Consider the following 17,017-nt stretch of genomic DNA (forward strand, 5'->3'; position numbering starts at 1 on the left):
CCGTTATCAAGTTCATACAACTTAAGCAGTAGAAGTGGGTGAATAGTCATTGGTAGGACAAGACATTGGTATTACAGTGGTCAACCTGGAAGAGAATATGTTTCGAATGAATGTTTGACAGCAACCGCAGATAATGCATTTTCTGGTTTATTCAGGTCTGTAAGATATGAGTAGTTCTGCTTATTGCTAAACATCTGACAGTCACTTTTCCCTCTGTTCAGTGCATTTTACTTTCCAAATCACTGTTCTGGTAAAGCCATTGTTGTGTGCTAATTATTTTCACAGAGGCCTCTTCCTGTCCTCTGTGACTGCGTCCATTTACTGTATGCCTCATTATTCTGATGACGATTGTGGAGGTTCCTTGTGAAATTTCCATGGGAGTGTCAGCTAACGGATTATTTACAGCCAACTTTTCTGCCTGTTACTAGGGATATGTGTGATCTCCATCCATCTGTTTATGTGCCTACATCTGGCTGCATGTTTCAAGACTCTGCAGAAAGGAACGTTAGACCTTAGTATGTAGCAAGAAGAATGATACACTTACTAAATCTTAGATTTGTGCTTTGTATTTACACAGTAGTAATGGGAGGTGATAGGAGAATGATTGTGTACTTTATAAAGGACTGCACTAAGTGCAGAATGTGACAGGAATATTCTCAGACTGATCAGAAAAGCACAGACACATTGCTATGCTCTGTATCATTGTGTATGTGCATAAAGACTGATCAGTATATCAGAGATTCTCCAGCGAGGCTTTCCAAGTACGTATTCATGAGAATATAGCCTATTCACAAGGATCCAGTGACATTACTGAGGCACAAGGCACTTGTAACCACTGTGCTGTCACTGTTTCGTAGGCTGCATTCTCACAGATAATGCCTTAGCCCAGAAAATGGCTGCCTCCATTATACCATGGTGACAGGTTGTCCTTTAAAGTCTTTTCTTTAAATAGTACTTCATCAGTGGCTCCAATAAAAGAAATACACACATTTTCTCTTTCTTGTACTATTTTAGGGTGTGAGCAGTTTCTGGAGGATGCACTGGACACTGAGCACTCATCTCCACAAACACTGAAAAGGGAATCTGCCGGTGACACTGACATGTGTTACATGCCCCCAGAAGTACTGGATGAAATGGTGTTCACAAAGGTGAGGCGGGGAGCTTTTTCTTGATCATGGTGATGGTGCTTTTTTAGTACTGTAGTATAAATGAGTGGTTCTCTTCCATTCCTTCCTCCTACATCAGGAAGCAGCGCATAATCACAGTCTTATGAGTCAGGGTGAGTCAAAACATAAATAGATTTCCTCTGCTATAAAACAATGAAATGAGCTAAGGTCCGATGTAGTTGTTGCTCCTATGTGTACTTTCTGCTACAGGTGCTTATTTATTACTCCTTATTATCACTCGTACGGCGAGATCCGATTGTTTGGCACTCCCGAACTCCCATCTGTAGTGACGGGAGATCAGGTGGGGATATTCAATTTACTTTTTTTATCCCGCTTATCGGGCATAGAGAGGTCCAGTTTAGCTGCGTAAAGCAGCTTGGGGTTTGCAAGCTGAAATGTCGGTGGCGGCAGCCAATCACGCCCAAACGGAGAAACAATTGAATGGCTCTATTGAGCGCTATCTACTGGCTGCCAGCAGCATTAACAATTGAATCTCGCCCTTATAGTTTTATTGAAGAAACAGCACAATCTGCTGATGTATTTTTGCTAGATGTGTTTCTCTATTGCGCATACACTGAGATTGTGCGGTATACACATAAAGGTGACAAAATACCTTGGGGAAGATGTTTCAAACCTCCTAAAGAGAACAAGTAGAATTGTTACCCACATCAACCAATCAGATCCTAGCTATCATTTATCTAGTACATTCTATAAAATGCTAGCTAGAATGTGATCAGTTGCTGTGGACAGCACCTCCAGAAGAACTCTTTAGAAGATTTGGTACATCTCCCCCCATAACTTTGCATTTCATAGGAGTATTTTCCTTGATCCCATTAACTCCAATGTACCAATGTACACAGTTCACATTTTCTTTCTAAATGTATTAGTATTTTATTGTGATCCTTCTTTCATGTCCCTTTTCTTGCTGTTTGTGCGTCACCTGTGCTACAATGAATAATGCAGTGCTCTCACCATTTCATTATTTTTACTTGTTTAAGAAGAGTTTAAAATAATAATTTCACTGTCTTGAGTTACTGCCCTGCCTAGCTTGTGTGACTCCAGAAGCTTATCCACATCCATAGCATTGAATCATAAGAACCAGTAATTCAAAAATCAAGGTTTAGTGTGCTGTCATAAAGCAGCTGGTAAAGGGGTGGTCAGCCCTTACAAATTTGAAACTACAAGAAGCGCTGGCCATGCATACACAATATATGATGGACAGTATATGGTAAAGAAAATGCACATATATTAAAATCCACAATAAAAAAGAATAAAATCACATGGTATAAATAGCAACCATTAACTAGGCGACAAGTGTATTGGTATATTAGAATCATGCAGAATCATCCTGAGGAAGCTGGGATCACAGCCCAGGCAAACACATTGAGCTTGTGGACTCCTGTTACTCTATTGGACTTTTGTTTGGACTTTGCTATTCTCCTTGGAACAACCTGCAGCATTCTGGATACCTGGTGGAGAATACTCCTTCAGCCCATTCATCTGCATATTTGGTTGCTAAAGGACTGTCTGGATATACAGATTCACGTATTGGCAATGCCTTGCTGCTAAAATTGGATCCTTATAGACACAAAGGAGAAAGTCCTAACTTAAACACTGATTAATACAGCAGAGGTGTCACTCACCTCTTAGCAACCGGTGCGGCCGCTTATGCAAAGGGGGCGTGGCTTCACTGTAGGGGCGTGGTTAAACACCCCAACCCGCATTTTCATCACTCCAGGGGTTCGGGAGCTGTGTGCTGCCCCCGGAGACTAACGTGTCTGCAGTGCCGGCTCCTACACGGTGACAGGAGCTGGGTTGCTGCATGTAATTTTGCAGCTCCTGTCACTAAGCAGGCGCCAGCACTTTGGTGTCACCCCTCGGCGGGTGACACCCAGATGCGGGCTGCACCCCCTCCTTGTGACATCACTGTAATACAGGAATCTGATATTGCATGATTCTAATATACCAATACACTTGTAACCTAGTTAGTTGTTGCTATTTGTTCTTTGTAATTTTATTCTATTTTATTATGGTTTATAATGTGCATTTTCTTTACCATTTACTGTCCATCATGGTGTACTTATTGAGTCATACGAGCTCACTGTTGCTGTGGTATTTCTCACTTTGCCCTGTACCAGTGGTGCACATACTGTAGTAGGATAGCTTGTAGGTTTTTCCATAACTTTCCCATACGTGGTCTTTGAAGATTACATAAAACAAGATGGGCAGAATGAAGAAAAGTGACCTTCCAGCTGCAGAAATTGTCCACCTTCCAGGATTAAAAACATATGGGTTTATTTATCAAGCAGCAACAATATTAAATGAAAAATCAGACCTATAAATGCCATGGCAGTAAAATGCAGACGATATGTAGATTTAAAAAAATGCAGTTTGATAAATAAACCCAGTAGAGCTTAGATGCTAGCCCAAACGCACTACAGCAAAATTCAGGCTGTAAGCAGTAGGTGTGGTTTGCATCACATGGCTGTGGCTTTATGTAAAAAGTGAAAGTTATGATAAATGTTACATTATTCCAGTACATGTCATTTAATGTTTATCCAATGTGATGACTGAGGGCATTACAGAAGGAAAAACTGCAAGTTGTCGCATCCATGGTTGTGACTATTAATGCACTTTGGGGTACATTTACTAAGCAGTGATAAGAGCGGAGAAATGAACCAGTGGAGAAATTTCGCCATTAACCAATCAGCAGCTCTGTATCATTTTATAGTATGCAAATTATAGATGTTAATTCAGTGCTGATAGGTTGCCATGGGCAACTTCTCCACTGGCTCACTTCTCCGCTCTTATCACTGCTTAGTAAATGTACCCCTTTATCATGGTGCAAAAGTCTAAATAAGGGATTACTGTACTTCTTTGTTGACTTTTCTTCAATTTGGTGTTTTATTATTTTATTTAATAAGTAAAGCCGCTAAATGTGAACTATTTAAAAAAAGAAACAAAAATCTTTACAGCAGATTGTACAAGAGTTGAAAATGATGCTATGGGATATATGCAATTGCGGACGAATTCCCAAAAATGTCGAAAAACGGGACATTTTCGCCAAAAATAAATAAATCGACAATGCAATTCAGTACTTTCCGTCAAAAAAACGGACTTTCCAAATTCGACTTTTTGAAATTCGACATTTGTCAAATTCGACATTTCTGCAATGGTACAAATGCGGCAATTCGCCAAAAGTATATTCAATTGAAGTTTGGAAATTCGACAACAGTGCTTTTAGACAGTAAATTCGTCATTTTCAATCCGCCACACTTTGGTGGCGGAATCTAATAAAAAAAAATTAAAACATGTTTTATTTTGTGTTTTTTTTTTTTTTGGGCATATCTATTTATATTTATATTAGAAGGGAATTAGGTACTTGGTTTGTCTATTTTGGAGGCACAAGTATTATTTATATATTTTTTAAAATATTATTATTATTTTTTTAAATGGAATGGTAAAAAAACCCCAAAAAATTGCGTGGGGTCCCCCCGCCAAAGCATAACCAGCCTCTGGCTCTTCGAGCCGGTCCTGGTTCTAAAAATCCGGGGGGGGAGGGGGGGGGGGAATGACAGGGGATCCCCCGTATTTTTAAAACCAGCACCGGGCAAAAAGAGTAGGGGTCCCTCGTATTTTTTACACCAGCATCGGGCTCCACTAGCTGGACAGATAATGCCACAGCCGGGGTCACTTTTATACAGCGCCCTGCGGCCGTGGCATTAAATATCCAACTAGTCGCCCATGGCCGGGGTACCCAGGGGGAGTGGGGACCCCTTCAATCAAGGGGTTCCCCTCCCCAGCCACCCAAGGGCCAGGGGTAAAGCCCGAGGCTGTCCCCCCCATTCAAGGGCTGCGGATGGGGGGCTGATAGCCTTGAGAAAATTGAAAGAATATTGTTTTTTCCAGTAGTACTACAAGTCCCAGCAAGCCTCCCCCGCAAGCTGGTACTTGGAGAACCACAAGTACCAGCATGCGGGAGAAAAACGGGCCCGCTGGTACCTGTAGTTCTACTGAAAAAAAAATACCCAAATAAAAACAGGACACACACACCGTGAGAGTAAAACTTTATTTTACACATGTCGACACACATACTTACCTATGTTCACACGCCGACCTCTATCCACTTGTCCAAGTAGAATCCACGTGTACCTGTGAATAAAATTATACTCGCCTCAATCCAGTGTCCAGATTATAATCCACGTACTTGGCAAAAAAAAAAAACGAACACCCGGACCAAACGGACTGAAAGGGGTCCCATGTTTACACATGGGACCCCTTTCCACGAATGCAGAGACCCCCCCCGTGACTGCTGTCACAGAAATGTCTCTTCAGCCAATCAGGAAGCGCTACTTCGTGGCACTCTCCTGATTGGCTGTATGCGCGTCTGCAGTCAGACAGCGCATCGCACAGCTCCCTCCATTAGTTTCAATGGTGGGAATTTTGCGGTCAGCGGTGGGGTTACCTGTTTTTCAGTCCGCCTGGTTCGGGTGTTCGTTTTTTTTGTTGCCAAGTACGTGGATTATAATCTGGACACTGGATTGAGGTGAGTATAATTTTATTCACAGGTACACGTGGATTCTGATTGGACAAGTGGACAGAGGTCAGCGTGTGAACATAGGTAAGTATGTGTGTGTCGACATGTGTGAAATAAAGTTTTACTCTCACGGTGTGCGTGTCCTGTTTTTATTTGGGTATTTTTTTCCAGTAGAACTACAGGTACCAGCGGGCCCGTTTTTCTCCCGCATGCTGGTACTTGTGGTTCTCCAAGTACCAGCTTGCGGGGGAGGCTTGCTGGGACTTGTAGTACTACTGGAAAAAACAATATTCTTTCAATTTTCTCAAGGCTATCAGCCCCCCATCCGCAGCCCTTGGATGGGGAGGACAGCCTCGGGCTTCACCCCTGGCCCTTGGGTGGCTGGGGGGGGGGGGCCTTGATTGAAGGGGTCCCCACTCCCCCAGGGTACCCCGGCCAGGGGTGACTAGTTGGATATTTAATGCCACGGCCGCAGGGCGCTGTATAAAAGTGACCCCCGGCTGTGGCATTATCTGTCCAGCTAGTGGAGCCCGATGCTGGTGTAAAAAATACGGGGGACCCCTACTCTTTTTGTCCCCCGTATTTTTTGCACCAGCACCAGGCGCAGAGCCCGGTGCTGGTTTTAAAAATACGGGGGATCCCCTGTCATTTTTCCCCCCGGATTTTTAGAACCAGGACCGGCTCGAAGAGCCCGAGGCTGGTTATGCTTTGGAGGGGGGACCCCACGCAATTTTTTTTCGGGTTTTTTCCGTTTTTTTAAAAATCCGTCAAATCGGCCGTTTTTCGACAGCGGGACTGTCGAATCCGTTTTTTATTGAATATGTTGAACTCCGGCACCCACTTGCCGGAATTCGACGGTCGAATTAAAAAACGGCCGAAAAATTGCCGCGATTCGCCGCTAATTGCATATACCCCTATGTCTACTGAAGACTAAAATACAACGTCTGATCTAGTCCTAGCACAGATAAGTGTTGTAGTTTTGGAGCTGAGTTGCCGAATGGTTAGGACCAACCACGTTGGGGTTCTAGGCTCTGATAGCTAAAAATTGAAAATAAAATGAATGGAAAGGATAATGATAAGCTCATGGATGGGATGACACCCTCCAGAGATGAGCGCAGAACCCAATTTGCAACAATGTGAAATGTTATTATTTGTCAAAAAATAACACATTTCTTATTTAAATAATTTTCCATGAATAGTAGAAGAGCACAGCCTACACATAGTGAGGTCACCATCTGTAAATGGCTGGACATCCTTGCCCACACACACACACACACACACACACACACACGTTAATGATCCTGAGGCCCTGTCCCCTCCTCATCTATTTGGACTTCAATCATCCCCTCCCTAATCTCTGACATCACGCAGCCTAACTTTCTCCAGCCCTTCTAAACAGACTCTATTTACGCTGGCAAAGATTGTTCTGTGCTTCCCTGACTATCCCCAGTAACTAGAGCCTGAGTTTAGTCGTGGCTGAATACATGCATCACACTTTTAATAGGAAATATTGAGACGTTTTCCAGCAGACAGGGGTTTGGGAAGTCTCTGGCCAAGAAAACCATCAGTAATGTTTATAGGAAAAATAGTTAGGAGGCATTTTCCCCCCTGTGTGTCAGTTGGATGTACCCTACTCTCCCTCGCTGCCAGCCTGTTCTCTCTACACCCTACACTTCAGTGATAAGTTAGAAAGAAAACACTTGAGGGCTTTGCCTTTTTACAGTATAGACACAATCTGCTATTACTTAGCCGGCCTGTTAACTGGTAGCATTGCTGAGGCCTGACGTGCCTTATTCTGCCATAAGTGCCTTATACTCTCATGAAACAAAATGGCTGCCTCTGCTGTGAATAGGTGACTGGCCCTCTAAGTAGACAGCCGTTGTCATGTTCTTTCTTACACAATTGTGACTTTCAAAATGATTCATTTATTTAACTCAGGCATGTCCAAACTGCGGCCCTCCAGCTGTTGAGAAATTACACATCCCAGCATCAGCAGCGTTTCTAGAGAGGAGGGGACCTGTGTGCAGACTCCGTGTGTGGGTCCCCTCCTCTCCTGTAGCCGTCACTGTCAGCTGCGCATTTTTCCTGAGTCCTGCGCATGCGCTGTAGACTCTGGCACTGTGCGAGAGTCTCTAGCGCTCAGTGCGCTAGCAGCGGCAGTGACAGCTATGGGAGAGGAGGGGGCCCACACAGAGTCACAGATGGACGCCGGAAAGGTAAGTATAGAAGAAATGGATGCATTGTGTGCGGTGTGGGCCCCCTCCGGACCCAGGGGCCCGTGTGCACCGCACACACTGCACCCATTATAGATACGCCGGTGCCCAGCATGCTCTGACACAGCTTTAACATTCTGTGACAGCAAAACTGTGTCAGGGCATGCTGGGATATGTAGTTTCACAACAGCTGGAGGGCCGCTGTTTGGACATGCCTGATTTAACTCATCAGTGATACTTTGTTTTTGTCTTATTATGTATTGATGATATTAGAAGAAAATGAATCTGTAAACTGAATCTGTAGCTTTATCTTGAAGAGAACACAGCAGATGCTGATCGCGGTCTCTGTATCAGAGTAATTTATTGCTGGATTTACTGGGGAGAACTTTAACTTTTATAAACTTCCCACAATTACAAGAACACAGCTTTCTTTTCTCTATGTAGTCTTTTGTGTAGCATCAATGGATTTTTTTTTCCCTTTGGGAGGGGGATCTTGCTTTAATGTGTTTATTTGTAAGAGCCTAGTGTTGCTGCGACAGTATGTCGTCTGTTTCCTGTGGAGGAGTCTGTCCATTGTAGACACAGAAGGATGAGTACAGGATGACATCACTGCCATGTCTGCTGCTCTATGTGCAGACTTTTCCTGTTCTCTCCTTCCACAGGGGATTATGGATCAGTGCAGTACAGATTAGTAAGTGTGTAGTCAGGAAAAGTACACTGCAATGCATGGCACTTACTAAGATACTCTGCATGGTGCAAGTTTGTCATAGCAGATGGTGTTTATTCTAGCCCTGATTCGATGCAGGGTGCTAGACTGAACTCTAGTAGATTTGTACATTACTTTCATACAGTGTGACTTTCATGTGATTGGTATACAAGATGGGCCTTTTTACAACAAATTTCATTTACACACGCTATGAAAGCTCTGTGTAGGTAGCATCTGGCATATGCTGATATGTTTTTATTACAGTATGTCTACATGCAGACTTGTTCTGTAATAGACAGTACTAATATACCAATATACAGGTGTGTGTGTGTGTGTGTGTGTGTGTGTGTGTATGTATGACTCTGCAGACAAGTCTTCTGTCTTCATTCTACTTTAAAAAAAGTCGAATTGAGATGTGACCTGTGAGCGGAGGAGAGGGGGGAGACCAGCGGGGACAGCCGTGGGCAGGCGGAGAAGAGCAGCGCTGCAGAAGGATGTCTCACAGCCGCCAGACCTCACGGCAGTGTCCACCCGACTCCAGCAAGCGTGACCTTGCTTGCTGGAGCCGGGTGGACGCTGCCGTGAGCGGCGCGGTTGTGACACATCCTCCTACAGCGCTGTGCTGTAGCGCTGCTCTCCCCCGTCTCTCGCGGCTTTCCCCCCTCTCCTCCTCTAAGGTCCCTCATCTCAGTCCGACATTTTTTTATGTCGGACTGAGATTGTCAGAAACGGGGCCAAATCCTGTCGAATTTGGCCCCGTTTCTCTCAAAAGTATGTGAATGAGCAGCTATACCGCCGATTCACGTACTATTCGACAAGTCGAATTCCCCGACTTGTTGAATAAAAATGCTCGGGACTGAATAGGTCGAAGCGCGATTCGACCTTAAAAAGTTGAAAACTTCCGTCTTTTCAGCAGACTGCAGCTTTCGACCCTAATTGAATATACACCTATGGGGCAGATGTATTAACCTGGAGGAGGCATAAGGAAGTGATAACCAGTGATATGTGCAAGGTGATAAAGGCACCAGCCAATCAGTTTCAATGTGTAAATTAACAGTTAGGATCTGATTGGCTGGTGCCTTTATCACCTTACACATATCACTGGTTTATCACTTCCTTATGCCTTCTCCAGGTTAATACATCTGCCCAAATGTTCAGTACAACTGTTCCAGAGTAACTCTAACAATTAACCTCTTGCGCTATATAATAAGATACGGCTGATATTCAAATAACCAAACTGTGTATTCAGTAAATTTCATACCTTTTAATACATATAAAAAAACTAGACCGGTCTATAATATATAACAATATATGATCATAAATAAGTTAAATAATACGAAATGTATATGTATATTAATAAAAAATTCTCAAGGAGGTGGAGAACTTCTCCGCACTTTTAACTTCTTCATGAATAGACCACTGAATCCCTACAATAGAACAGAAATCGATCGGTCCTGCAACACTCAGCCACTGGAGGGGACAGGAGTGTTTTGTAGGAATTTCAGTGCTGCAAGCGGGCGCCAGTGCAGGTGCAGGATCCCTCATTCCGGGGCCGCTGTGTTCACCATTGGGACTCCCCCTTGTGTTAAACATCGCTGACAGAAGCCACACGTAAGGCTCCAGCTGGGAGCAAGTTTTCCATGTAACGTTTTTGTCCTTGCTGATGGGCAATATTATAAGGAACTTTGTAATCTAAATTCCATTAAGGAGCAACAATATATATACGGGTTCTAATGAAAGCTGCTATACGTTATAATTAATATAAATATACGGACTGAGACACAGATTTTTGTTTGTTCGTGTATGACTGTGCACAGAATAGCTTGGATCCACCTCCTTGAGAATTTTTTATTCATATGCATATGCATTTCGTATTATTTAATTTATTTATGATCATATATTGTTATATATTATAGACCGGTCTAGTTTTTTTATATGTATTAAAACGTATGAAATTTACTGAATACACAGTTTGGTTATTTGAATATCAGCCATATCTTATTTTATAGCGCAAGAGGTTAATTGTTAGAGTTGTTGTGGGATTAGCATATGGGCTTCCAGTGCTAATTATTCTGACTTGATTACCCCAAGTCAGTAATTCTTTTGCAGCTTGAAAAAGATTTTTTAACTATATATTTGTGATTAGTTATCTACTAGCGCCTGGTTTCAGTTTTTGTAACTGTTCCAGAGTGCCTAATATTTTTTGCTCTCTGTACATTACATCTGTGTGTGCCTATTTTACATCTCTCTCTCTCTCTCTCTCTCTCTCTCTCTCTCTCTCTCTCTCTCTCTCTCTCTCTCTCTCTATATATATATATATATATATATATATATATATATATATATATATATATATAAAGCAATGTAGAAAAAACGGCACTTGGGAAACTTTCAAGGTAGTATATAATCGGTCTACGTTTCGGAGACCTTTAATCTCCTTCGTCAGGACAATACAAAGCAACAATAAAAGACATACCTTTATTCAACTCACCCAGGTGCACGTGAAGCCCGTCGGCCGCTTCCCGTCGCCGTCCCGCTGGCGTCACCGGAAGTGAATCCGCGTCACACTGTTGGTTCAAGCTTGGTAGGCGGCCGGGGCGTTGCTATAGTGATACCCAACACCATGGTAACGATACTAAACAATGAGAGCGGAAGGGATACAATGAAATGTGCAAATATGCTTGTAATTGAAAAGCAGCGAATACAACCAAATTAAGCTAAGGTGCTAACATCATGTTCTAAACATTACAATCAATATTTTTAAGCAAATAATGTTTTGAGAGAGATAATGGAAATTATGTATCAAGAAAGCATGTATAAGACAGATGTTCATTCAGCCCAAATGGCTGCACTGTCTGTAGCTTATAGATCCATTTCGTCTCTAGCTGTAGTAATAGATTGTCCCTGTTACCACCTCTTTTACAGGGAGGTACCCAATCTATCATTTTATACCTTAGAGTGGCAAGACTATGACGAGAATCTCGGAAGTGTCTAGCAACAGGTTGATCATTCATTTTGTTCTTATTTTTAAGGGCAGTGTCCGCACTCTCTATAGCCTTTCTAATCCCTGATCGATGAGCAGCCATCCTTTCCTTAAAGCTACGGATTGTTTTGCCCACATATAATAAGCCACATGGGCATTTGATGTAATATACTACATGGGTGCTGGAGCAAGTTAAGGGGTAATTGATTTTATACCTTTTGCCTGAGCGCGGGTGTGAGAAATAGGCCTCTGTCTCCAAGTATTGACAGGTTGTGCAATTGATGCATTTAAAGTTGCCCGGTTTTCTGGACAAAAAATGGGTCTGTGGGTGGGCTACAAAACCCGTGATGTCATTGCGAACAATGACATCTTTAATATTACGACCTCTACGGAACCCTGGCATTAACGATTTATTCAATAAACCAGGTAGAGTTTGGTCACTATTGACAACGGGCCAATATTTTTTTGCTGCTAACACAAAAGATTCTGAATTTGCTTGAGTATTGTTGAGGCCAAATCATTTTATTGGGTAGTGTGGATACCCGACTATGGTTCAATGCCTGCTCTCTTGGGTATGACAAAGCTTTTGCTCTTGCTTCACGTAACAGTTTAGGTGGATAACCTCTCAGTAGAAATTTGTTTAACATTAAATTAATTTGTAATACCGCATCCTGATGGTGCGAACAGATACGGATAATTCGTAAGAACTGGGAAAAAGGCAAACCCCGCTTAAGAGCCGGGGGGTGCTGGCTATCTGCCTGCAGGTATGTATTGCGATCAACCGTTTTCTGGTAAACATTAGTCACAAGCTGACAATCAACCAAGGAGACTGAAACATCCAAATAATGTATATTTTGGAAACTATATTCTGATGTAAATTTAATGTTTTCATCTCCTGTGTTGAGGTCAACTAGAAATTGTCTAAGTTCAAGTTCTGGGCCAGTCCAGAACATGCATACATCGTCGATGTAGCGACAATAAAAAGATATATATTGTTGCCTCAAGGGATCTGAAAAAAATAACACCTTTTCAATAGCAAACATGAAGATGTTCGCGAAGCTTGGTGCGACGCAAGATCCCATCGCACATCCAAGCAACTGGATGTACAATGAACCATCAAACAGAAAGTAATTTCTCTTTAGTGTCAATTCCATCAATGTGAGGAACAAGTCTAGGTCTGGGCCCTTGTAATGTACATTACCTGTAAGAAAAGACCTAAGGATTTGCAAACCCCGTTCATGGGGGATGTTAGTATAGAGACTAACTACGTCTATGGTGCACATAATAGTTTGTGCTGCCACCGGGTTGAGCTTTTGTAATTTCAATAAGAAAGCTGTAGTATCCTTAAGGAATGTTTCCTCAGCCTGGACCACAGGCTGCAAGTAATGGTCAAGAAATTGAGATACTGCATAGTAGATAGAATCCCTTGCCGCAATTATAGGTCTCCCCGGCGGCTTTTGGGGATTTTTGTGCAGTTTAGGGATTAAATAAAAGTCCGGTATCTTGGGCCAATACCGCTTAAGGGAATCCCTATGCTTAGGATCTAACAACCCATCACTTACAGCTGCGTCCAGGACTTGGAAAAGTTCCTGCTGAAAAGACTCTGTAGGGTCTTGATCAAGTTGTCTATATACATTGGTGTCCGACAGTTGTCTTAACGCCTCAGCCCTATAATCCTCCACATTTTGTACCACCAAACCCCCACCCTTATCGGCCACCCGAACTACAATGTCTTGATATGCACTGAGGTCTCTTAATGCCTTACGTTCAGCAGATGAAAGATTATGATGTTTAATATTCAGCTTACTTGCATTTATGACCTCATTATCCAAACGCTGTACAAATACCTTAATGGCGGTGTTGGTAGAGGGGGGATCATACGTGGATTTGTTATGAAAATTAGGCGTTTTAAGATACTGTGTGCTAGATTCACCAAAGTGTTCCCTAAGACGTAGCTGTCTACCAAATTTATAAACATCAACACTATTGGTAAATGCATCAAAATTAGATGTAGGAACAAAAGAGAGTCCCTTATTTAGTACTGCCAGTTCATGCTCAGTCAAGGACCTATCAGAAAGGTTGAAAACTAAGTTTTCTTTTTGTATTGTCTTTCTCTAACGTCCTAAGTGGATGCTGGGGACTCCGTCAGGACCATGGGGAATAGCGGCTCCGCAGGAGACAGGGCACAAAAATAAAGCTTTAGGATTAGGTGGTGTGTACTGGCTCCTCCCCCTATGACCCTCCTCCAAGCCTCAGTTAGGTTTTTGTGCCCGTCCGAGCAGGGTGCAATCTAGGTGGCTCTCTTAAGGAGCTGCTTAGAAAAAGTTTTTTAGGTTTCTTATTTTCAGTGAGTCCTGCTGGCAACAGGCTCACTGCATCGAGGGACATAGGGGAGAGAATTTCAACTCACCTGCGTGCAGGATGGATTGGATTCTTAGGCTACTGGACACCATTAGCTCCAGAGGGAGTCGGAACACAGGTCTCACCCTGGGGTTCGTCCCGGAGCCGCGCCGCCGACCCCCCTTACAGATGCTGAAGATTGAAGGTCCGGAAACAGGCGGCAGAAGGCTCTTCAATCTTCATGAAGGTAGCGCACAGCACTGCAGCTGTGCGCCATTGTTGTCACACACTTCACACCAAGCGGTCACGGAGGGTGCAGGGCGCTGCTGGGGGCGCCCTGGGCAGCAATATTTAATACCTTTATGGCAAAAGAATACATCACATATAGCCATTGAGGCTATATGTATGTATTTAACCCATGCCAGTTATCTAAAACTACGGGAGAAAAACCCGCCGAAATAGGGGGCGGAGCTTATTCTCCTCAGCACACAGCGCCATTTTCCTGCTCAGCTCCGCTGTGAGGAAGGCTCCCAGGACTCTCCCCTGCACTGCACTACAGAAACAGGGTAAAACAGAGAGGGGGGGCATTTTTTTGGCGATATTTTGATATATTTAAGCTGCTATAAAGAACAACACTTATATAAGGTTGTTCCCATATATATTATAGCGCTTGGGTGTGTGCTGGCAAACTCTCCCTCTGTCTCCCCAAAGGGCTAGTGGGGTCCTGTCTTCGATAAGAGCATTCCCTGTGTGTCTGCTGTGTCGGTACGTGTGTGTCGACATGTATGAGGACGATGTTGGTGTGGAGGCAGAGCAATTGCCGATAACGGTGATGTCACCCCCCAGGGAGTCGACACCGGAATGGATGGCTTTGTTTATGGAATTACGTGATAATGTCAGCACATTACAAAAATCAGTTGACGACATGAGACGGCCGGCAAACCAGTTAGTACCTGCCCAGGCGTCTCAGACACCGTCAGGGGCTGTAAAGCGCCCTTTACCTCAGTCGGTCGACACAGACCCAGACACAGACACTGAATCTAGTGTCGACGGTGATGAAACAAACGTATTTTCAAGTAGGGCCACACGTTATATGATCACGGCAATGAAGGAGGCTTTGCATATCTCTGATACTGCAAGTACCACAAAAAGGGGTATTATGTGGGGGGTAAAAAAAAAACTACCTGTAGTTTTTCCTGAATCAGAGGAATTTAAATGATGTATGTGATGAAGCGTGGGTTAACCCAGATAGAAAAATGCTAATTTCAAAAAAGTTATTAGCATTATACCCTTTCCCGCCAGAGGTTAGGGCGCGCTGGGAAACACCCCCTAGGGTGGATAAGGCGCTCACACGCTTATCAAAACAAGTGGCGTTACCGTCTCCTGATACGGCCGCCCTCAGGGATCCAGCTGATAGGAGAATGGAAACTACCCTAAAAAGTATATACACACATACTGGTGTTATACTGCGACCAGCCATCGCCTCAGCCTGGATGTGCAGTGCTGGGGTCGTCTGGTTGGATTCCCTGACTGAAAATATTGATACCCTGGATAGGGACAGTATTTTATTGACTATAGAGCAATTAAAGGATGCTTTCCTTTATATGCGAGATGCTCAGAGAGATATTTGCACTCTGGCATCGAGAGTAAATGCGATGTCCATATCTGCCAGAAGGAGTTTATGGACGCGACAGTGGTCAGGTGATGCGGATTCCAAAAGACATATGGAAGTATTGCCGTATAAAGGGGAGGAATTATTTGGCGTCGGTCTATCGGATCTGGTGGCCACGGCAACTGCCGGAAAATCCACCTTTTTACCTCAGACCCCCTCCCAACAGAAAAAGACACCGTCTTTTCAGCCGCAGTCCTTTCGGTCCTATAAGAACAAGCGGACAAAAGGACAGTCATATCTGCCTCGGGGCAGAGGAAGGGGTAAGAGAGGGCAGCAAGCAGCCCCTGACCAGGAACAGAAGCCCTCCCAGGGTTCTGCAAAGCCCTCAGCATGACGCTGGGGCCTTACAAGCGGACTCAGGGGCGGTGGGGGGTCGACTCAAGAATTTCAGCGCACAGTGGGCTTGCTCACAGGTGGACCCCTGGATTCTGCAGGTAGTATCTCAGGGTTACAGGTTGGAATTCGAGAAGTCTCCCCCTCGCCGGTTCCTAAAGTCTGCTTTGCCAACGTCTCCCTCAGACAGGGCGACGGTATTGGAAGCCATTCACAAGCTGTTTTCTCAGCAGGTGATAGTCAAGGTACCCCTCCTACAACAGGGAAAGGGGTATTACTCCACGCTATTTGTGGTACCGAAGCCGGACGGCTCGGTAAGACCTATTCTAAATCTGAAATCTTTGAACCTGTACATACAAAAATTCAAGTTCAAGATGGAGTCACTCAGAGCAGTGATAGCGAATCTGGAAGAAGGGGACTTTATGGTGTCCCTGGACATAAAGGATGCTTACCTACATGTCCCAATTTGCCCTTCACATCAAGGGTACCTCAGGTTCGTGGTGCAAAACTGTCATTATCAGTTTCAGACGCTGCCGTTTGGATTGTCCACGGCACCTCGGGTCTTTACCAAGGTAATGGCCGAAATGATGATTCTTCTGCGAAGAAGAGGCGTATTAATTATCCCTTACTTGGACGATCTCCTGATAAGGGCAAGGTCCAGAGAACAGCTGGAGGACGGAGTAGCACTAACCCAACTAGTGCTGCAACAACACGGGTGGATTCTGAATTTTCCAAAATCTCAGTTGACCCCGACGACACGTCTGCTGTTCCTGGGAATGATTCTGGACACGGTTCAGAAAAAGGTGTTTCTTCCGGAGGAGAAAGCCAGGGAGTTATCCGAACTTGTCAGGAACCTCCTAAAACCAGGGAAAGTGTCTGTGCATCAATGCACAAGAGTCCTGGGAAAGATGGTGGCTTCTTACGAAGCGATTCCATTCGGCAGATTCCACGCACGAACTTTTCAGTGGGATCTGCTGGACAAATGGTCCGGATCGCATCTGCAGATGCATCAGCGGATAACCTTATCGCCACGGACAAGGGTGTCTCTTCTGTGGTGGTTGCAGAGT

General features: G+C 44.0%; 1 protein-coding gene and 1 long non-coding RNA gene across 9 annotated transcripts in view; one reads left to right on the plus strand and one right to left on the minus strand.

Annotated features, from left to right (window-relative positions):
* The window catches only part of AKAP13 (A-kinase anchoring protein 13), a 532,570-nt gene that overhangs the window by 405,451 nt on the left and 110,102 nt on the right, over positions 1 to 17,017 (plus strand). For all 8 annotated transcript variants that reach the window (XM_063925738.1, XM_063925741.1, XM_063925740.1 and 5 more), the window contains one exon: positions 1,015 to 1,148. In XM_063925738.1, coding sequence (XP_063781808.1) covers positions 1,015 to 1,148 — 134 coding nt within the window. The remainder of the gene's footprint in view (positions 1 to 1,014; positions 1,149 to 17,017) is intronic.
* Positions 130 to 11,251, minus strand: LOC134931899 (uncharacterized). The gene is made up of 2 exons (XR_010179198.1): positions 11,099 to 11,251; positions 130 to 490 (listed from the first exon to the last, which is right to left on the minus strand). It is a non-coding gene; the product is annotated as an uncharacterized LOC134931899 (long non-coding RNA).

The sequence above is a fragment of the Pseudophryne corroboree genome, chromosome 6 (assembly GCF_028390025.1).
Source record: "Pseudophryne corroboree isolate aPseCor3 chromosome 6, aPseCor3.hap2, whole genome shotgun sequence".
Classification (NCBI taxonomy): domain Eukaryota; kingdom Metazoa; phylum Chordata; class Amphibia; order Anura; family Myobatrachidae; genus Pseudophryne; species Pseudophryne corroboree.